We start from the raw sequence: 18,745 nt of genomic DNA, 5'->3' as shown, positions 1-18,745 counted from the left end.
ATGAGCCTCACACAGTCAAGACAGCAGCCTCCCGCTATGTCACGATGCCTACATCATTCTCCACACTTCAGCTCGTCATGTGGGCATTTTGTCATCTCACCTCCACGCGAGAAGGGGGAGTGCAGTACGGTAAGACAGTTTGAGAAGAAGAGGGTGGATAGGCCCACATTCACCTAACTTTTATTAGAGTACACTGTTATAAGTGGTTATTTATCGTTGCACACCCCTGACTGTACCTATTTATAAGTGGAACTTTATCATAAGTGGGCACGTACAGGAAAAAAGTTGGTACCTATAGGGTTCAGTGCTACTGTAGTCTCAGGTGTCCACTAGGGTCCTTGGAAGGCATCTCCAGGGATGAGGGAGGGCCACTGGAGTGTGGCTCTCGGGCACTAAAGAGCAGACAGACTTTCCGCAGGGTGCCTCGCATATCACATCGTGCTGGCAGCCTGTGACATTTTCAGGAACTGCTGACATTTTCGGGAAGAAAAAGTGAGAGTTTACCACTAACAGGTTCTCAGGAAGGAACCACTAAGGGATCTGCCTCACAAAAAAGGAAACTGAATCCAGAAGGAAGAACTGAGGTCCATGAAGGAATGGTGAGCAAGAAAATTGGTAAACATATAGGTAAATATGAAAGAAACCATTTAAACACTGATAATGACTAATCCGGGGAGTACAAAACAAGGATAAAAATATCAGAGAATGACATCAGAAGAAAGGAAGTGACTGCAGTTTAAAGAATGCTAGGGGCGCCTGGGTGGCTCAGTCGGTTAAGTGTCTGACTCTTGATTTCATCTCAGGCCATCATCTCATGGTTCGTGAGATTGAGCCCCGCGTCGGGCTCCATACAGACAGCACGGAGCCTCGTTGCGATCCTCTTGCTCCCTCTCTCTCTCTGCCCCTCCACGGCTCATGCTCGCTCTCTCTCAGAAGAAGTAATAAACACATTTAAAAAATAAATAAAATAAGGTATGCTAAAGTTCTTACACTATCCAGGAGGTAGACAGCGATCATAATTACTTTTATGAAGACAAATACACGTGTTAACTATTAAAAGAAAGAAAGAAATGAAATGATAATCTTCAATCCAGTAGAGGAGGAAGGCTGGCACATATCTAAAACAAAACCGAATAGGACGTGTCCTGTAAAGGGGAAATAGCTGCAAAAGGAGGAAATGCAGAAATGTAAAATCCCAAAGCTCACACCTTAAAATTATAGAGTCCTGAACTAGTAACAGTATGCCAGACCTGAAAAGCATCAGAAACCCATACTGCTAGGGCCAACCTACAGCAAACCTGTGATGCTTGAAGTCAGCTGTGACTACCTACCTCCAAGGCTGGCTAAGGCCCTACCTACACACCTGAGTCACTGTTGACTTTCTACTGTCCAGGACTTCATTACTCACTCTCCCTTTATCTCTCCAAACGTGCTCCCAATACAGGATTCCGGATCGCTTACATCGACTTACTATGAATGGAAGTCTGAGTTACTGTTTCCGGAGGTGTTTGGATTGAAGCCTTAGTCCTGAGTTTGAATAAGTGCTTTGGTCTATTAGCAACTAGATTTCGAGGCACCACTACACAGAAGTAGAGGAACTGGGAGCCCTTCCTTTGCTACTAAAGTGCCACAGCCCCAAATAAGTCTCCCACTTGAACTGTCGCATATGACCTTGAATTCGTATCCACGTGGCTTTTATGCTCTCTCAATTTCCAAAAGTTACTCGGAAAACATGAGCAGTAATTTTCCACACCTGCCCAGATACAATCTTTTGAGATTTTACATGAAGACGACAGATGTGCTTTAACTGACATCACAAACGCATCCTACGAACGTGCTAGGTAGGGACAAGTATGAATATAAAGAGCCAATAATCTTTGTCCTCTGTTATCTTTAAGAATACCCTCTTCTCCTCTGGTCCAGTCCTCTTTGAAGAAAATGTTATAGTACAAACAAAACGGAAGTAAGGTGGTTCAGTGATCTATCAGGAATCTTCTTTCTTGGGAAGGGAAATTTACTTTTGATAAATTAATAATAAATCAATCAACATAAGCCCAAAATCTGTTTCTCTCTCACGTCCCTGACGCTGTTTTAAGAATGAATGATTTCTGGGGCACCTGGGTGGCTCAGTCAGTTAAGCGTCTGGTTCTTGACCTCGTGGTTCATGAGATCGAGCCCCATGCCGGGCTCTGCGCTGACGGTGTAGAGCCTGTATGGGATTCTCTCTCTGCCCCTCCCCTGCTCGTTCTCTCTCTAAATAAATAAATAAATAAATAAATAAATAAATAAACAAGCATGAAAAATTAAAAGAAAAAAATGAATGATTTCTGACTTGCACCAAAATACAAACTCCTGACCCACTGGATCAAGTAGATGTGTGTTTTCAGCAGACATATCACTTGGGAACCTGCCATGCTATATTTAGTTGGAAGTAAATATATCAACGGGAGCATATGCATGTGGAAAATGTGCTCTTATTGTGAAAGCCACAGCTCCTTGTTAACACAAGTCCCGTACAATGAGAAAGCACATTCAGAACCGGGAAGCCAGGGAAAAGTGCGGGAGAGGGACATAAGCATGTTTTAACGGCTGTGATAATTTGCCATGAAAGGATGTTAAGGCCACAGCGCCTTGCTGCAGCATGCCATGTGCTGCTGAATTAAATTACTGCCATGCAGTCTGCTGGCGAAGGAATGTGTAAACAGGCCATATAGCCTTGCATCAGTTCCACAGAATGTTGCACAACACAAAATGCCTCTCGATGTGTCATTTCCTTCTTGGCCATCTTCCCAGCTCCTGACAGTCAGTCAACAACAAAAAAAAAAAAAGGACTGAAAGAGATTTAAAACTGCTCCTCTCAAGTGCACATTCCACCAACCACCAGACATGACCTCTACCGGTGCTCCTGACCGCACCCCCCATCCTTCTTAAAGAAAGGGAGAAAAGGAACAGTTGTGTGTGTGTGTGGCGGGGGGGGGGGGGGGGGGGGGGGTGGGGGGGGGGGGGGGGGGGGGGGGGGGGGGTTACCTGTTATTATCCTCTTAAGTCAAAGATTTTCAACAATGCTTTATACACTAGTAACTCAATGTTTACTATTTTTGACCATCAAATTTTGGCTTATGTTGGCTGACTTGTAAATATCAAAACATAGCATTTCCCTGTAACTTCCATTCCTGGGGCAAGCTTCAGAGACAGCAAAGAACCAGGAGAAGTCTGCAAGGCAAGAAGGTACCAGCTTTTCTACTAATGCTTTGTGCTAAGGACTAAAATTCAGGCCTGTAGCATTAGGAGTATGGCTGAAGACCTATCAAGATTTTCTCACACCGTCTTCACAGACAGAAAGAATGTGAATGCAAGAAGCTCCAACAACCTTAAACAAGTTCTTCTGCTATCCCTCCATCCAATACATTTTATATGTTCCCCGCCTTTCACAGGTGACCAACCTCTAAATATACGCAACCGCCGTCTATAAATGAGCAGAGGACATGGGCCAACCACCGTGAAAAGCCCATTCACCCAACTGGGATGAAGAGTAGTAGAGGAAGAAGGCCAGCCACCACTGAAATCAACTGGAGTGAGGAAAAGGCCAAGCCCTCCATTCTCTCCACCTTTCATGGGGCTGGAACACAGGCCTGGGTGGAACAGAATTGGAGATGATCCTGGCCCAGACTACCCTATGTTGTTTAAGTCTGTTACCTGAGGTTTGTAAGGTAAGATTTCTGCCACTGGAAGTGCCTTAAGAACACGGAATCGTAAGGGCACCTGGGTGGCTCAGGTGGTTAAGCGTCCAACTTCAGCTCAGGTCACGATCTCATGGCCCATGAGTTCAAGCCCCACATCAGGCTCTGTGCTAACAGCTCAGAGCCTGGCGCCTGCTTCGGATTCTGTGTTTCCCTCACTCTCTGCCCCTCCCCCACCTGTGCACGCGTGTGCGCGCGTGCTCGCCCTCTCTCAAAAAATAAATAAACATTCAGGTGCCTGGGTGGCTCTGTTGGTTAAGCGTCTGACTTCGGCTCAGGTCATGATTTCACAGTTTGCTGGTTCAAGCCCCATGTCAGGCTCTGTGCTGACAGCTCAGAGCCTGGACGGAGCCTGCTTTAGATTCTGTGTCTCCCTCTCTCTCTGCCCCTCCCCTGCTCACACTCTGTGTCTCTCGCTCAAAAATAAAGGTTAAAAAAAATTTTTTTAATAAATAAATAAACATAAAATATTTTTTAAAAACACAGAATAATAACCTGCTCTCTGAAGAAGAATAGATTTGTGATGCGCAGGTGAGAATGCGCCACCAGGAAAAGAAACCAGTTTGGCTGATGACCTAAGCCTGACAAGCTGAGCGAGCCAGGGTGCTGAGGCAGTCCGAGAAACACAAACACTGCCTTGCACTTCCAAAGAGCCTCTCCCTCACCGGAAGTGCCAGCCCTGCTCAAGTCAAAATGCAGCCGAGCAGGGCAGTGTTGTAGGAAAGGAGTTTGATCAACTGGAGAGAGGCAGGGCTTCCTCCTTCTCCCACCAGGTCAGGGCAGGTGGCTAGCTGGTCAGCAGTGAACAGTAGTGTCCCAGCAGATGGTGGCTTTGGTCTCTCCTTAAAGAGTGACTATGATCTGCTTCCCTAAGCTACACCACTCAAAACCCATCAGACACCCACTCATGTGTGTTAGGTTATCGGGTCTGCAGATGTGCTGGCAAGTGAGAACTTCCAAAGCTGGGTGATATAAAGCATAAAACCTCCAGGCTCGTCCACTTGAGGATTCATAAAATACTTCTGCTGCAGACTTGCCATGGTGCCAGGCAAAGCTAATAACCTCTTTGTGTTCAAACATCAAATGTTCTTCTCTTATACGAGTATTGATCTGGGGCAGCTTGATTTGACCTGCTAATACCGAGCACCCCACGGTAACACTCACTCTTAATTCATCTGATAATTACCAAATATCACCAATTCAGAAGTAAGCTACTATAATTAAAACTTGGGGGTCACTGCACAAAGCCTTTTTTAAAAAAAAGAAAACGGGGTGGGTGGGAAAGTAGGGTGAAGCCTTTGTGATTTTGATGGTTGGGTTCTTGAATGCACCGTAGCAGGGAAGAAGGTCCCTGTGATTGTGAATTAATATAATTAGAGGGGATTGGTTGGAGACTCAGGTTTCTCCTTAAAACTCTGATAAGAAGCTGCCACAGTGCAGCTGCCTGGCCCCCAGCCTCACTTGTCCTGCCCCCTTGAGTGTTGCACACATCCTATAAACTGTGGACAGAAAACCTTGCAGAACTTTTTTTTTTAATTTCTTATTTATTTTTGGGGTGGAGGGGGAGCAAGTGGTGCAGGGCAGAGAGAGAGAGAGGGAGACACAGACTCCGAAGCAGGCTCCAGGCTCTGAGCTGTCAGCACAGACGCGGGGCTCGAACTCATGAACCATGAGATCATGACCTGAGCCAAAGTCGGATGCTTTAACCAACTGAGCCACCCAGGCGCCCCACAACCTTGCAGAACTTTAAATGCCCCCCCCCCAGATTAAGAAGTCAAGAGAGCTTTCATAAGGTGATACCTCAAAACAATCATTTCTCCTGTTGCAACAATGACATTTACCATCTAAGCACTTATGGAAGTTGATGATATTGGTGAGTGAGCCAATGAACCACTGCCCCCATCATTCATAGCTCTGTGGATTTCTTCCCCTTCAATCTAGGCTACACCTGTATCTTGCTTCAACCAACAGTATATGGAAGAAGTGACTCCATGCCAGTTCTGAGCCTTAAGAAAGCCTAAAAGGTCCCACTCTCATAGCTTTGGGTGCCCTGACCTACCATATGAGAAGTCGGGCTGTGCTGGACAGACCACATGGAAAGGCCATGCGGAAGGGAAAGGCTCCAGGACTACATGGAGAGACAGAAAGGCCCCACTCCCCCGTTCCAACCTCCTTGCCATCCCGCCGAGGCAGCAGATAGAAGAATGAAACCACCATGGATGCTCTGGCACCAGCCACAATTTTCCCACGGCCACACAAAAGACCCCAAGCAAGACTACAGAAAACCGATCCAGATGAACCCCAGGCAGCCCACCGAACCATGAGAAATAATCACCTGGTTGTTGATTTCAGCCATTCTGTTTCGGGATCGTTTGTCATGTATCAATAGATACATAAAAGAACAGCACGAAGATGTAAAGGGTCCCCACTATGGAAGGTGATTTTTTTTCTTTTTCCATCCTCTGCACAGCCAATAATACCTTTTCCCCATCAGCCCTCTTCCCTAACCCGGAACCACATCCCCGACGTGGCTAACCAAGCTTTCACCTCCCTGGAGAAAGTCTTGAAGTCAGACTGCAGTCAGGACCAAGGGCATACGTGGAACCAAGGATCCTAATAGAAACTGATGTTTGAAAGAGGTAGGCATCCGGACGCACTGCTGCTGACGCTACACTGACTTCTCCTGCTTGCAGGAGGTCAAAACGCCTTGCCTCAATACAAGACGTACAAATTTGGGATCCTGGATATGATGTCATGTCTTAAAACGATAAGCTGGCAAAGAAAACAAATGGCATTTTGTAAAGATGTGCACCGTTTTCATGTTTACGCTCCTTAAGATGAAGGTTCTAATAAGTCATCGGCTATGTTCCTTTCAAGGGAAGTTTTATAACCGAGATGAATCACAACTGCAGAAGATCAAAGTTAAAAAACATCAATGATGCCATGGGGTACTTTTTAATCTTGTAATGAGTGATGATCATGTGCTCTTATGAAGTGAGTCCAACTGCCAGCGCCAGATGTGTATATTGAGAAAAGAAGTTGTTTGTGATGTGACAGCACCGGTTCAGCTGCCAGAGACAAAAAACATGGAAGGATGAAACCTTTCTGATTTTTGAGTGAAAAGCAAGTCCTGGCAGATGTGCTGATAAGCAGGGCCTCAGAGGGGGGCACCAGTGCCATAGCGTCTTGGGATGCTTCTTTGCTGCCAATTTTGTTTCTCATCCCTTCTGCAGCGCTGTCCCCAGGCAGCATGAATACCTGCTCAAGGCACCGTTTCTAACACTTACGAGTGTCATGTACTAAGGCGCAGAAATTAGTAAAACCGTCTGCAAGAAGAAAAAAAAATAGCCCACGGGGGAGCAGAATCTAGATTCTAATCTATTTCCCGGAAGCATATTATAAGCAAAACTCTACAGCAAACTTTTGACACTGAAGGGAATTTATGTAATAACAGCTAATACTTAACGGGCAGTAAATAGATGACAGTCACTGTGTTAGCATTTTACATACATTACATCATTTTACATCTCTGCAGCAACTGATGAGGAAAATACTGTTACTACTCTCACTCTAACAGATGAGGAAACTGAGGCAAACAGAGGTTAGGTGACTCACTTACCGCCATACAACTAGGAAGTGGTGGAGCTGGGATTTCAATCCAGACAGTCTGACACCAAAGCCCACACCCTTAATCACTGTGCTAGGCTGAATAAAGACCCAACCAGGTAACTCAGAATTTGTCCTTGTCCAAATAGCTGATCTACCAAAAGGAGCCTTTTCAACATATACTCTGATCTCTGGAAGAAGGAGTAAAATTTCATTAACAGGAATAAATGGTATAAAATCCTCAGCTTCATCAAACCATTACAGTAATAAACAGATGTATCCTATCTCTAGGACAATCACTACTTAAATAATTATAATTTTGCGGGAGAGAAGGCTAAAATAATTGCATTGTCTTTTTCTCTCTCTGCGGGAAAGCCTTTTTCTAAGGCCCTAGTCTGGTAAGGGTTAACGATGTAAGTCATTTGGAAATCTAGAGCAAGGGTTGGCAAACTGCAACTTGTATGCCAAATCTGACCCACCACCTGTTCTTGTAAATAAAGATTTATTGAAACACAGCCACAACCACTCGCTTATGTATTGGCTAAGGCTGCTTTTAAGCTACAATGCCAGAGTTGAGTGCTTGTGGTAGGGAAAGATATGGCCCACAGAGCTGAAATTATTTACTATTTGACACTTCATAGAAAAAGTTTGCCAACCCACATTCTAGCCTTTTTTTTTCCCATTTAACATTATATATGTACCAATCAATCAAAATCTTATTATAGTTGAAGAAAATGGAAAATCCTGTGCATTTTGCACAACTGGGAGTCTCAAATTTAAAGAATAATATTGAGGGGCGCCTGGGTGGCTCAGCTGGTTAAGCATCCAAATTCGGCTGAGGTCATATCTCACAGTTCGTGGGTTCAAGCCCCGTGTTGGGCTCTGTGCTGACTGCTCAGAGCCTGGAGCCTGCTTCAGAATCTCCCTCTCTCTCTCTGCCCCTCCCCTGCTCACACTCTCTCTCTCAAAAATAAATAAACATTAAAAAAAAAAAAGAACGATATTGAGAAGAGTGCTATACAATGCCCAAGATCACCAAGAGCAGAGCAGAAGGAAATAATACAGCACAGAGAGTCAAGGTTATAGGATTAAGATGTTACTGATCCCATACCCATGCTTGTATCCAGGCACTGAGTTCGGCAAGCCACCTTGCATGATGTCAGAGAAATGACTTCACATTGTCACATAATTTCTGGTTTGTGAAAAATGTTACTCAGGCTAAGCTAGGGCAGTGGTCTGCCACTCAAGAACTCTACCTGCCCACCCCCCAAGCACCATCGGCAGCACCCGAAGCCTGAACTCAGGTCACACATGTACCATCTGCCCCTCTACTCTGAACCCTCCTTGCTTTCAGAGCATTTCTCGACCTTTACAGGGCACAAGCCTATCAACTAATCACTTCTGCCAACAACCTCCTGGGAATGAGGGAATGGTATCCTCCCTTGAAAGAGAAGGGGCTTTCCCGAAGCTACCCTGCTTCCTCACCTTCTGTCACCCCTTTCGGAACGGGACAGCACCCACCCACCCTTCCCTGCTTCCTCCCCCAACCATCAACTTTTGAACATCAGCTCTGGAGTGTATGGACTCATACACAAACAGAGGCACGCAGACATACACACACATAATAGTGGTTTTTCCAAGAACCGAGAAAAGCTGCTGAGATCAGCAGGAAACATCTTTGAGAGATAAAGATTAGCAGTGCTGACTGTCAAAAGACTACTGTCCTGCTTTATGCATGACTGCAGTGGGTGTCCCTGCCTTTTGAGGAACTCAAGGGCTAATTCGATAACCTGTGTCTCCCATCACAAGGTGTCTTCCCCAATTTATGGCAGTCCAGAAAAGTCAGCCAAAGCACCAAACCAGACAAGACAGCTCCTGTCTTGGACCTTAGAACCAGAGATTAGGGGCTACTGGAGACAGGTGTGTGACAATCGCCTAACAGACCGTTCGCAAACCAAACAGAGCCAGCAGTGACCCAACCTTGTGAACTGAGAAGAAGCAATACACATGAAAGGAGGAGAAAGGAAAAACCTCAAAGACTGGCTTTTGAGGCAGGAAGCCTCCGTACTTCAGACAAGCAGTCAGCCTTTGTGAGAAGAGACAGTGGCAAGAAGGACCAAAGGCACCGTCTGTTCCCACTGCTAAAAGTCACGCTACTTGGGGAGAGGAAAACTTTACCAGCCCTTTTCTCTCAGTTTTAGAGAAAAAGAAGAAATGTCACTCTTACTGTCTAGACAGACGTATCATTATACAACAAATATTCTGCCAGCTGTACCTCCATCACAAACCAAATTAAACTCTCTAAACACAATAGCTAGGACTCCAATGTGCTCACTCATCAAAGGCAGAGTTCAATATGTTTCCATTGGCACAGAATTTTTCATGTTATATATATCAAATAATCTTTAATCTCTAAATATGTCTAAATGGTACTGTACCAAGTTTGATCAAATCAGGTTTTGGGGGGGGGGGGGGCGGAGAAAGCCTGTCTCAATTTAGATTTAGGAGGAAAATGCATATTGATTGGCCCAAATGGATGATGGGCACTACCTTAAACAGACGCTGGATGAACCTTCTGGATGTCCAGACAGACAAATACACAAAGGTGGATTTAAACCTGGTTTGACTCTATCTGTTAAAAGAAACTATCTATAACAATTACCAGAACATGACCAAACAACAGTGTTGTAACAATCAAGCAAGTTATCATTTGCAAATAAATTCTTTGTAATTAAGCAGTGTGCTCTTTATAAAGGGAATTGAGTGGGCGAGCTAAAAAGTTAAGACACATTCTTAGACCATGGGAAACACACGCAAATGCTTTTTGACTAAGCTCAAGATTTTGCAGACTGTTGTTTTCTTCCTCAGCTCTCATGGGTCTGTTCTGCCCTATCTATTGTGTGCAGTGGGGGAGCAGAATGCCTTAGCAAGGAGTTACAGTGACTGAATAATTGTCCACTCGTGTCCCCAAGTGGTGTAGGCCTTAGCGATTTTGTGGCAAAATCAAAAGTGTGATTTGATTTTCTACCAACTGTGAAGTTTGACTAACTGTCCCTCATGAAAATACACACAGGTAAACACAGGTAGCAAACTCTGCAAAGAAACCATTAAATAAAAGTAGCACTAACTTCCTTGGGATTAGTTTCTCGGGGCGGGGGGGGGGGGGGGGTCTCCACACACCCTGTTACCATCTCCAATAGGAAGGCAAGTACTTACTTCTGGGTTCCCGGGGTCCATCCACTGTAACTTTAATAGCTCTGTGATAGGTGGCTACTTGGGGAGGGTTTGTGAAGACAGTTATGGTCAAGGTGAAACTCTTGCCTGCAGATGTAAAGGGGAAAATCCATAGTGAATATAAAAAGACAGTACCGATGATAACAGAGCAGCATAGACGTCCAGAAATTGCGCGTCGGCATCTCTGAGGAGCTCATGAAACCAACACAAGGGTCAGGACTCCTTGTTCTAAATTAGAAAGCCTGGGACGGCCACTTTACACAGTGATCACACACATGGCGTGTGTGGGTCATCGCCTCCATCGCCGCGCTATACAAGAGGGCTCCGGTTCCCAGAAAAGCTGCTCAGTGGCCACAGTTGTAATGAAAACAGAAACTCTGGTCCACTTGAGGAAGGTTCTCCTCCTTTCAGTTTTCTCCACCATCAGGAACACATCCAAACACAGACAATTTTAGACGTCTTTATTTAGGATTAGGTCATGACCCCATGAGAGAACAATAGTAAATCACTGTTGATTATGTTATTTACTTCACATGGCTTTAGCATTTCATTTGCTTAACTGCACTACAATAAGAAGATGAAAGAGGACGGTTCTTATGGGAATCATTTTAACAGGAGCCAGTGTCTCCTGTCCTGGCCTTAATGTGCCTGTGGTAGGATGATTTCATCATTACTGGAACAAAGTTTTTCTCCTCCCTGCCCACCCCCTTTCCCTAAACACCCATCCTTGCTGTTAAGTCTTGAAATAACTCCCTGACAGTGACTTATGTTTTGCTAAATGTATATGACATCTCCCAATATAAATACGAATTTTTGCTTTTAGCAGAGGGTGTGCTTCATTGAAATATTACATCTGATGTTTCAAATTAATGAGCTGAAGGTGATGAATGGGGGGTGGGGGGTTGGGAAAGACAGAAAAGTTTGGTAGCAGAATCGGATGTTTGCTTTCTCCAGAAGAAGATACCAGACTCTGCTACACAGACTCACTGACAGTTGTAATCAGTTAGATTTGCAACGGTTAGTCATGTCAGATAGTCAAAACTGCAAACTGTTACAAGACAGGAAAAGGTGGGCGTGAAACAGTGACTCAATAAAACCTTCAGAGATCTCAGGCCAGAGTATTCATTTGGCCTGCTCCTGTAACAGACCTTGAAACAGCTCATTTTGTTTTGTTTTTTGGTCAGAGACTGTTTTTCCCTCTACTGAAAGCTTGAGGGTATTAAATCAAAACACAAATCTTAAACAATATGTAGCAATGCAGAGTTTAATGCAATCTTTTCAAAGCTTAATATGGAACAGGTTATATACAAGGCTTAATGTAGAACAGGTCTTTGGCTGTCAAATCTAGTGAATGGGTTTTCTTTTCAACCCAGACCATGTAAGTTCCTAAAATATGTTTAAGACACACATCGTTTGTTACTCCATATATATAGTTTTAAGTCTCTTTGGCTATGCTTTTCCATGGCCAATATAAAAAAAGGGGGGGGGGGGGGAAAAAAGAAGGGGGGGGGGAGGGAGGACAGCAAAAGATGAATATTGATTAGAAAACTATTAAATGCCAGCCTTTTTATCTCATTTATCTATAAGATAATTATAATAATTACATTATCTCATTTTAATCGTATCCAGTTAGGTTCATCACCCCCATTTCACAAATGAGGAAACCAAAGCCCAGGGAGGCTTAGTAATTCAACCACACAACTAATAAGAAGAAAAAAATCAGGGTCTGAACCCAGGTCTTCCAGAGTTTAAAATCAGTGTTCTTCTTTGTCAGAGAACATCCTAAACAATTAATTAGATAATTTATTTCTGCACATGTCCCAATAAGCTCTATAAGACCAAGAAACAGTAAATATAAATCCACTAATGTAGTATCTCAGCCAGGATGATGAAAGCATTAATTTTGTTAAGTATCACTGGTCTATCATATTTCATCCATTATAGATCGAATGTTACATGGGTTTAAGAAATGCAGTTGTCTGGGTAGGGACCAGAGGATTTATTATAAACATTCAGGCTAACTGGAAGAAAAAGGCAGCTGGGAGTCTAAGCTAATTACAAAAAACTCAGAATCTATAGAATTGGAGATTAGAATGTTGACTAGGAAGCCACTGGATCCAGATCAAGACCTCAAAACAATGTAGAGATCTGGAGGAGTGAATGGGCTGTTTCCCTAGATTGAAAGTCAATTTATATTAAACCCTAGAAGATGACATTCTGGGTCAGATTAATGGTCCATGAGCCAGGACTGCAATCCTCCAAGGACAGTGCTTGGAAGGCAGTTGCCATCCATGCCGTGAATCTTAATAAATCAAGGATGTATATGTCTCGATTGTCCTTAATGAGGGTAAGTAACTTGCTAGCAATACAGTCCGTGAATTTGTCAAAAACTGGTTCTGGGAATACTTCTATTTGAGACTTTCACATCTTACTTAGACTATTAAAAGTCATCGATGTTCTTCCCAAATTCAAACACCTTGCGTAAGAACAAAAGCCAATTATAAAATTCATTCTGTGAGTATGAAGCATCTAAATGTTCAACGCATTACCAATAAACATTTCTTTTTCAAAACAGGTGGGTTTGGGGGCAAAGGGGACAAACAAGCATTTAAGTACGACTACAATCTGCTAAATCAAATCCTGAGGAACAAGATGTACTTTAACAACGGAAATAGAAATCAAGGAGGTTCCTTCTACCTCTTATTGCCCATTCAGAAGGAACATGAACATAATGTTCAAGAAACTTCCAGAAACTACCAGTCAACGAAGCAACTGGTTTTTCACCTTAAAAGTAATAACCAATTTCCTACATCAAATGTTTACAGGAGTATTCACGATTTACTTACATTTTCAGAAAAGTTTTGAAAAAACCTTTTACCAAATTCCACTGCTTGTCACTTTCCATAAGTGATAAAAAAAATTCAGGCTTCTGTTTAAAAAATGCAGGCTCCTATTTAGGGAGCTAGCTCATGAGACAACTGAGCGACCATCCTTGGCTTCATCTAGGAACTACTTCCAAATTATTATGTCCTTAAGACATATTATTTTTGGAGATAAACATCGGACCTGTCATTGAAAGATAGTTTTAACCTAGCCTGAGAGGCTGTGAGGAACAGTCAGTAGGGGAAGACTTCAAGCAAGGATTACACCTTAGATTGATAGAGTGCCCTGCTCTGCACAGTGCAGGTACTTACAAATGCTTGTAAACTGAAAGCAGCATGTTTGATAGGAAAGTGAAGAAGCACACCAAGAAAACTTAAGGACTAAATATTTCTGTTTCAACAGCAAACACATATTTCTGTTGAAAATATAAAGGAGAAAAAAGGAAACGACAACTAAAAAACATAAGCCACTCCTAACTTAATACAAGTGTCACTGATGCTCTACTGTTAATTCAAAGTACTTTCAAAAGTCAGCTGATAACCCATAATGTCAAAGTAAGTAGTGAAGGGCCTCCCTTATAAATCTAAAAACTGTGTTTCAATTTCTGAGAATTTATATCTCTACCACTGAAAAGAAAAGAAAAAATGTTAACATTCAAGAAACTTGCTGGCTGTCGTTTTTTAAGGCTACTCAAAAGAGAAATTTTAAATGGCTGGGGGGAAAAAAAATACAATGGTATTTTCATCTTCATCGTGATGATGATCCAGACTTCCTAACTGAGGAGGAATGTAGAAGTGTGAAAATCAAAGAGGAAGCCGGAAAGAGTTTTTTTAGAAAGCAGGTCAGGTACACAGGCAGGTTAAAGGGTTTCCTGCCACTGAAACACTGACCCTTTTTTTTTTTTTTTTTCAAAGAATGGTATCCCTTATCAGTGCTATCTTTTTTTTCCTCTCCATTTTAGTTTGATATTACTGTCTCCTTTCACATAACGTTCATGCCATGATATAAAAATCTATTATTAGTGATAAATCAATTTTTCTTTCTCTCTCCACCCGCTCCCCCCCCCCCCAACCCCCAATCTAAGTCTCAAAGACAAGTCTGGACCAATTTCTCCATCCTGCCTCTGGCAACAGACTGTAGCATTTCAGATCCTCCACCAAGTCCCGGCTGCTTCAAAGGAAAAATCCTACTTTCTTCAGTTAAGATCATAAGAAATATAGGGGGAGGGGGTCAGCTCTGTTTGGACATAATTACACTTCATCAAAAGAAGCTTTCTTCATCTTCCATGCGTGAAAAGTCTGCAAGCAGTTAAGTCTGTCTTTTTTTTTTTTTAAATATAAAAATTGCTATTTGGGAAACCAGCCAAAACTCAGAAAGCCAATATAGTAAAACAGTGCACACCCTTTGTTTCTCTTTGAAGTTTCTTAAATAAATATGTTGAGGGTTTACAAAGTACACTATCACTTTGCCATAGTTTCTACTCAAATTGATCAGAGAAAAGTCATGCAGCATCTATGTAATACAAAGGTAAGGTAAATGGAAACACTAGCTTGAATCTGTAAGGTATAGTGTCCAGTCTTTTACATACAGAAATTCATTACTCTAATTAAAAACAAAATAAGGTTACATAAGAAGAAAGATGCAATTCAGACCATGCAGGTAAATCATCATGTTCAAATTGTTCTTGATTCCTACTAGAAAAAAGAGAAACTTTTATTGTACTGTGGACCTGTACCAGTTAACAGAAAAAAAAAAAAAAAAAAAAAGAATATACACTTGACACCCAATCAGTCAACAGTGAGATAGGATGTGTCTTTTTTTCTTTTAATGAAAGTAAACTAAACCTGATGCAGAGATAACCCCTTTAGTTTTGAGTCGACCAGAGGTTCTGAGCCTCATTTTATTTCAAACAACCTTTCAGTGACAGTATCTCATTAGCATGCATCATTTTTTTTTAAGTTAAAAAGTACAGCTTCTTGGCCCTGTTCCTAGAAAGTAAACTAAAACTACTCATCGGAAACAGTCTTGCTTGAATTTCCCTTATCAAGTTTTTACAATGGTAATAATATGACATCTGATCCAAACTAAAGAGCAATTATCGGACATGGCTTAAAAATTGATGCTTCTTATTTCCTAATTCAAACCTGGGTAGAAGTCCTTCCATAGGTCGTTATAATTTATTTCACCTCAGTCCTAAAGTGGTCTATTTTCTCTCTTCGTATCGAAACACTTAAAATGGAAATATTAGATTCAGTAAATACATAAATGAACAGAATACTTCTCATGAAGGACTATTAAAATTCTCTCCACGGGAAAAATAAAAGGCAAAATGTTGGCTTCCTTAGAGACTATTTTCTAAAACATTAATCCCCCTATGAAACAGCTATGAGAATCCTAAAAGAAATTGTTTTCTATTTTATGATCTTTTTAAGGACTCCCAATATTCGAGTATGGATGCGGCTGGGGGAGACCCTCAAATAATGTGGGAATTATTTAGAGTCTTAATCACTCGTGTGTCTGGGCCACTCTATACAGTCATTCTAGCATGCGTAACACGTCATTCTGTACAGCCTTCTGTAAAAAACTATGATGTTTTTTAAATAGAATCTTATTACAAGAGTAAGTTAAATCATAGGGAGGTAACGTGATAGATAAGTGAAGAACATTAGGCCGGCTGTCCTAGCTACGACTTACAACAAAATTGATACTATCAGGAAATTGATCCATCGCATTCTTTTTTCTTTCTTCTCTGCCACTCAATTTATTCAGCCATTTGGCATCTCATAATTCAGAACTTAAACCTCCAACTGTTCTCTCCACCTAATGTGCTCACGCCCAGTGGAATTAGGGACCAGTTTTTCTGAAAACACTGTTTGAATTTTCAATATCATAAAACAAATGAAAAAGGCCTGAGTACTCAAAAACACACTCAACTTCATCTGGACATACTTAAATAAAACCTTCAGTATTTCTATTCAGCAGAAGAAGGTGCTGATTTGTATACACACTAGCCTACATTTCCTCAGAAGATCCTAATATGTTTATTCCACTATCAATATTAAAAACCAGAGACCTACCTCTTCCACTCCGGCCCACAAATCTCAGATCGTTGAACCTCGCTACTTGGTTTTTCATAACAGCAGAGGCATTTCGGAGCTCGGCAGAATAATTTTCATCGTTGCCCGCCATGACGGTAACCACAGTTCCATCTGGTACCTCTCCCAGGGCCACCACCTACATAAAACAGGAAACACAGCGGCAATAATGGCACATCAGAAAAGCTTCAAAACTGAGACTATATTCCCAGTGTAAATGATGTTGAGACTATATTCCCACTGTAAATGATGTGTCTTATCAGGATTTAGTGCTCCAGTCCAGTAATGGCAGACAGGAATGAAGCATCTGCATACGGGTCAGGATGCCACTTCAAACAGACCAACGTTTCAGGGTCCACCCATTTCAAAGGCAGTAAAAGTTTCCTTCATTTGTTGCTGGATTCTTCACAGAATACATGTACATTTTTATTAAATCCCCATGTTAGGTTGTCCATAGGAATTATGCCACAGAATGAAGGCTGATGCCTCATCTGCAGATTGCATCGTACATATTAAGGCACCGCCTGTCTGCAGCCTGGAGCGCCCCGAGGTGTGGTCTCATCCAGATCACAGGCTAAAAAAAGAAAGTCTGGTCAGCTCTATGGGAGAAGACATTCGGATGAAATCTCAGAGTTCCCGGCTATATGGAAGCCTAAATATGGTGGGGTATCCAGCACTACGTTTCATCTCCCTACTTTGGGCTACATATTCAGCTTTTAATCACACTGCAAATAATTACTGAATGCCCACTCCGGGGTTAGATACAGACAAAGCCATCAAGAAACTTAAAGTCTAGGTGCAGAATAAAAGGTACGTAACGAGGACGAAAACGGTCACTGACAAATGAGTGGTACAGATCCAAAATACACCCTTGGCCAAACTTGATTCTGTCTTGTCCCATCTGCCATTTTGGAATGACACAGATGCCTCCTTCACCTTCAACAGCTAACCTGCAACACATGAACTCAGTCAAGGAAGGATCCAGACAATCGGTCTTTGAGGTCAATAAACATTTGCACCGCTCCAGGGCTAGGGATCACACTGGCAACCAAGGTCAGCTGACTCGCAAACGGGCGCCCCTGTTTAACAAGAAGCCTGGTAAGGGAATGCCGCTGGGGGAGACAGGCTGCACAGGCTGCACTGTCACATAAACACACTATTCTTGATCCATTACCCACCCCCTGCCCCTCGATAATATCCTTTCTCTCCACTAACTTCCAGGATCCTACATTCAGATTATTTCTGCCTCTTCCTCATTCAGCTTCCAGATGCCCTGGTGGTTACTAGGCAATGGCTCCAGCTAAGGTAGCCCACCAGCCTCTGATAATAACACCCATGTGCCCTCGCCTGTCTGGCAAATATCCCACTGACCCTTCTGCGCCTAGTGCTGGCCCTCTCCTTTGTCGATATTTCCACAAGGCAAACCTAAGCATTTAATTCCATGCTACCAATGCAATTTGTAAATACTCTCATTAAAGCAACTTTTTTATAGTGTGATAAAACAGACACCGTAACTATGCTTTAGGGCTGAGTTCTCCCCACCCATGACCCCCATCCCAGTCCTCCTCTCCTACACAGCCTCTATTCTGGCCAGGCAAACAACCAACCATGCAAAAAAGTTGTCAATATATATATATATATATATACGTATATATATATACATATATATATATATATATATATTTTGCCCTTGCTTTTCTCTTAGGCTGTTTCTCAATTCCATTCCCTCTTTAACACTTCGTTATTCAGCTTAAAATCCTATAGCCTTCCCTCTACAGCCCACTTCCACAGCACCCCACTGCCCTCAAATGATCCTCATTTCCACGTACATATATTAGTGATCTACCTAATCCTTGTGATATACTAGACCAAAGCTGTGAGACTCACTCCTAGGAAACCAGATTATACACTGGAAACTACATGCGGGAAGGGCCTTCATCAGTCTTGCTCACCACCAAATGCCCAGTGCCCCAACATTACCTGGCACATAGTAAGTGTCTGGTAAATTCTTTTGAAAGAAACTGATGAAAGAGCTCCATGAAGGGCACCACCTCCCACAGCAAATAGTCTGTGAGGCTCCCAGCTAACACTCTAAGAGAGAGAACCAGTTAAAGGCTGAGTCAGCATCTCCCAGTAACAGCAACACGCTCTTGCAATCAAACTAGTTTTCTGACAACTTTTTCTGTC

At 42.5% G+C, this 18,745-nt stretch overlaps 1 protein-coding gene across 5 annotated transcripts in view; it reads right to left on the bottom strand.

The window, feature by feature from the left end:
• The window catches only part of RUNX2 (RUNX family transcription factor 2), a 258,972-nt gene that overhangs the window by 138,211 nt on the left and 102,016 nt on the right, over positions 1–18,745 (bottom strand). For all 5 annotated transcript variants that reach the window (XM_049652784.1, XM_049652781.1, XM_049652782.1 and 2 more), the window contains exons 4-5: positions 16,541–16,697; positions 10,563–10,667 (exon numbers count right to left, since the gene is read on the bottom strand). In XM_049652784.1, coding sequence (XP_049508741.1) covers positions 10,563–10,667; positions 16,541–16,697 — 262 coding nt within the window. The remainder of the gene's footprint in view (positions 1–10,562; positions 10,668–16,540; positions 16,698–18,745) is intronic.

The sequence above is a fragment of the Panthera uncia genome (genome assembly GCF_023721935.1).
Source record: "Panthera uncia isolate 11264 chromosome B2 unlocalized genomic scaffold, Puncia_PCG_1.0 HiC_scaffold_24, whole genome shotgun sequence".
NCBI classification, from domain to species: Eukaryota; Metazoa; Chordata; class Mammalia; order Carnivora; family Felidae; genus Panthera; species Panthera uncia.
The sequence above is the reverse complement of the archived record's forward strand: the minus strand, read 5'-3'. Positions and strand labels throughout refer to the sequence as shown.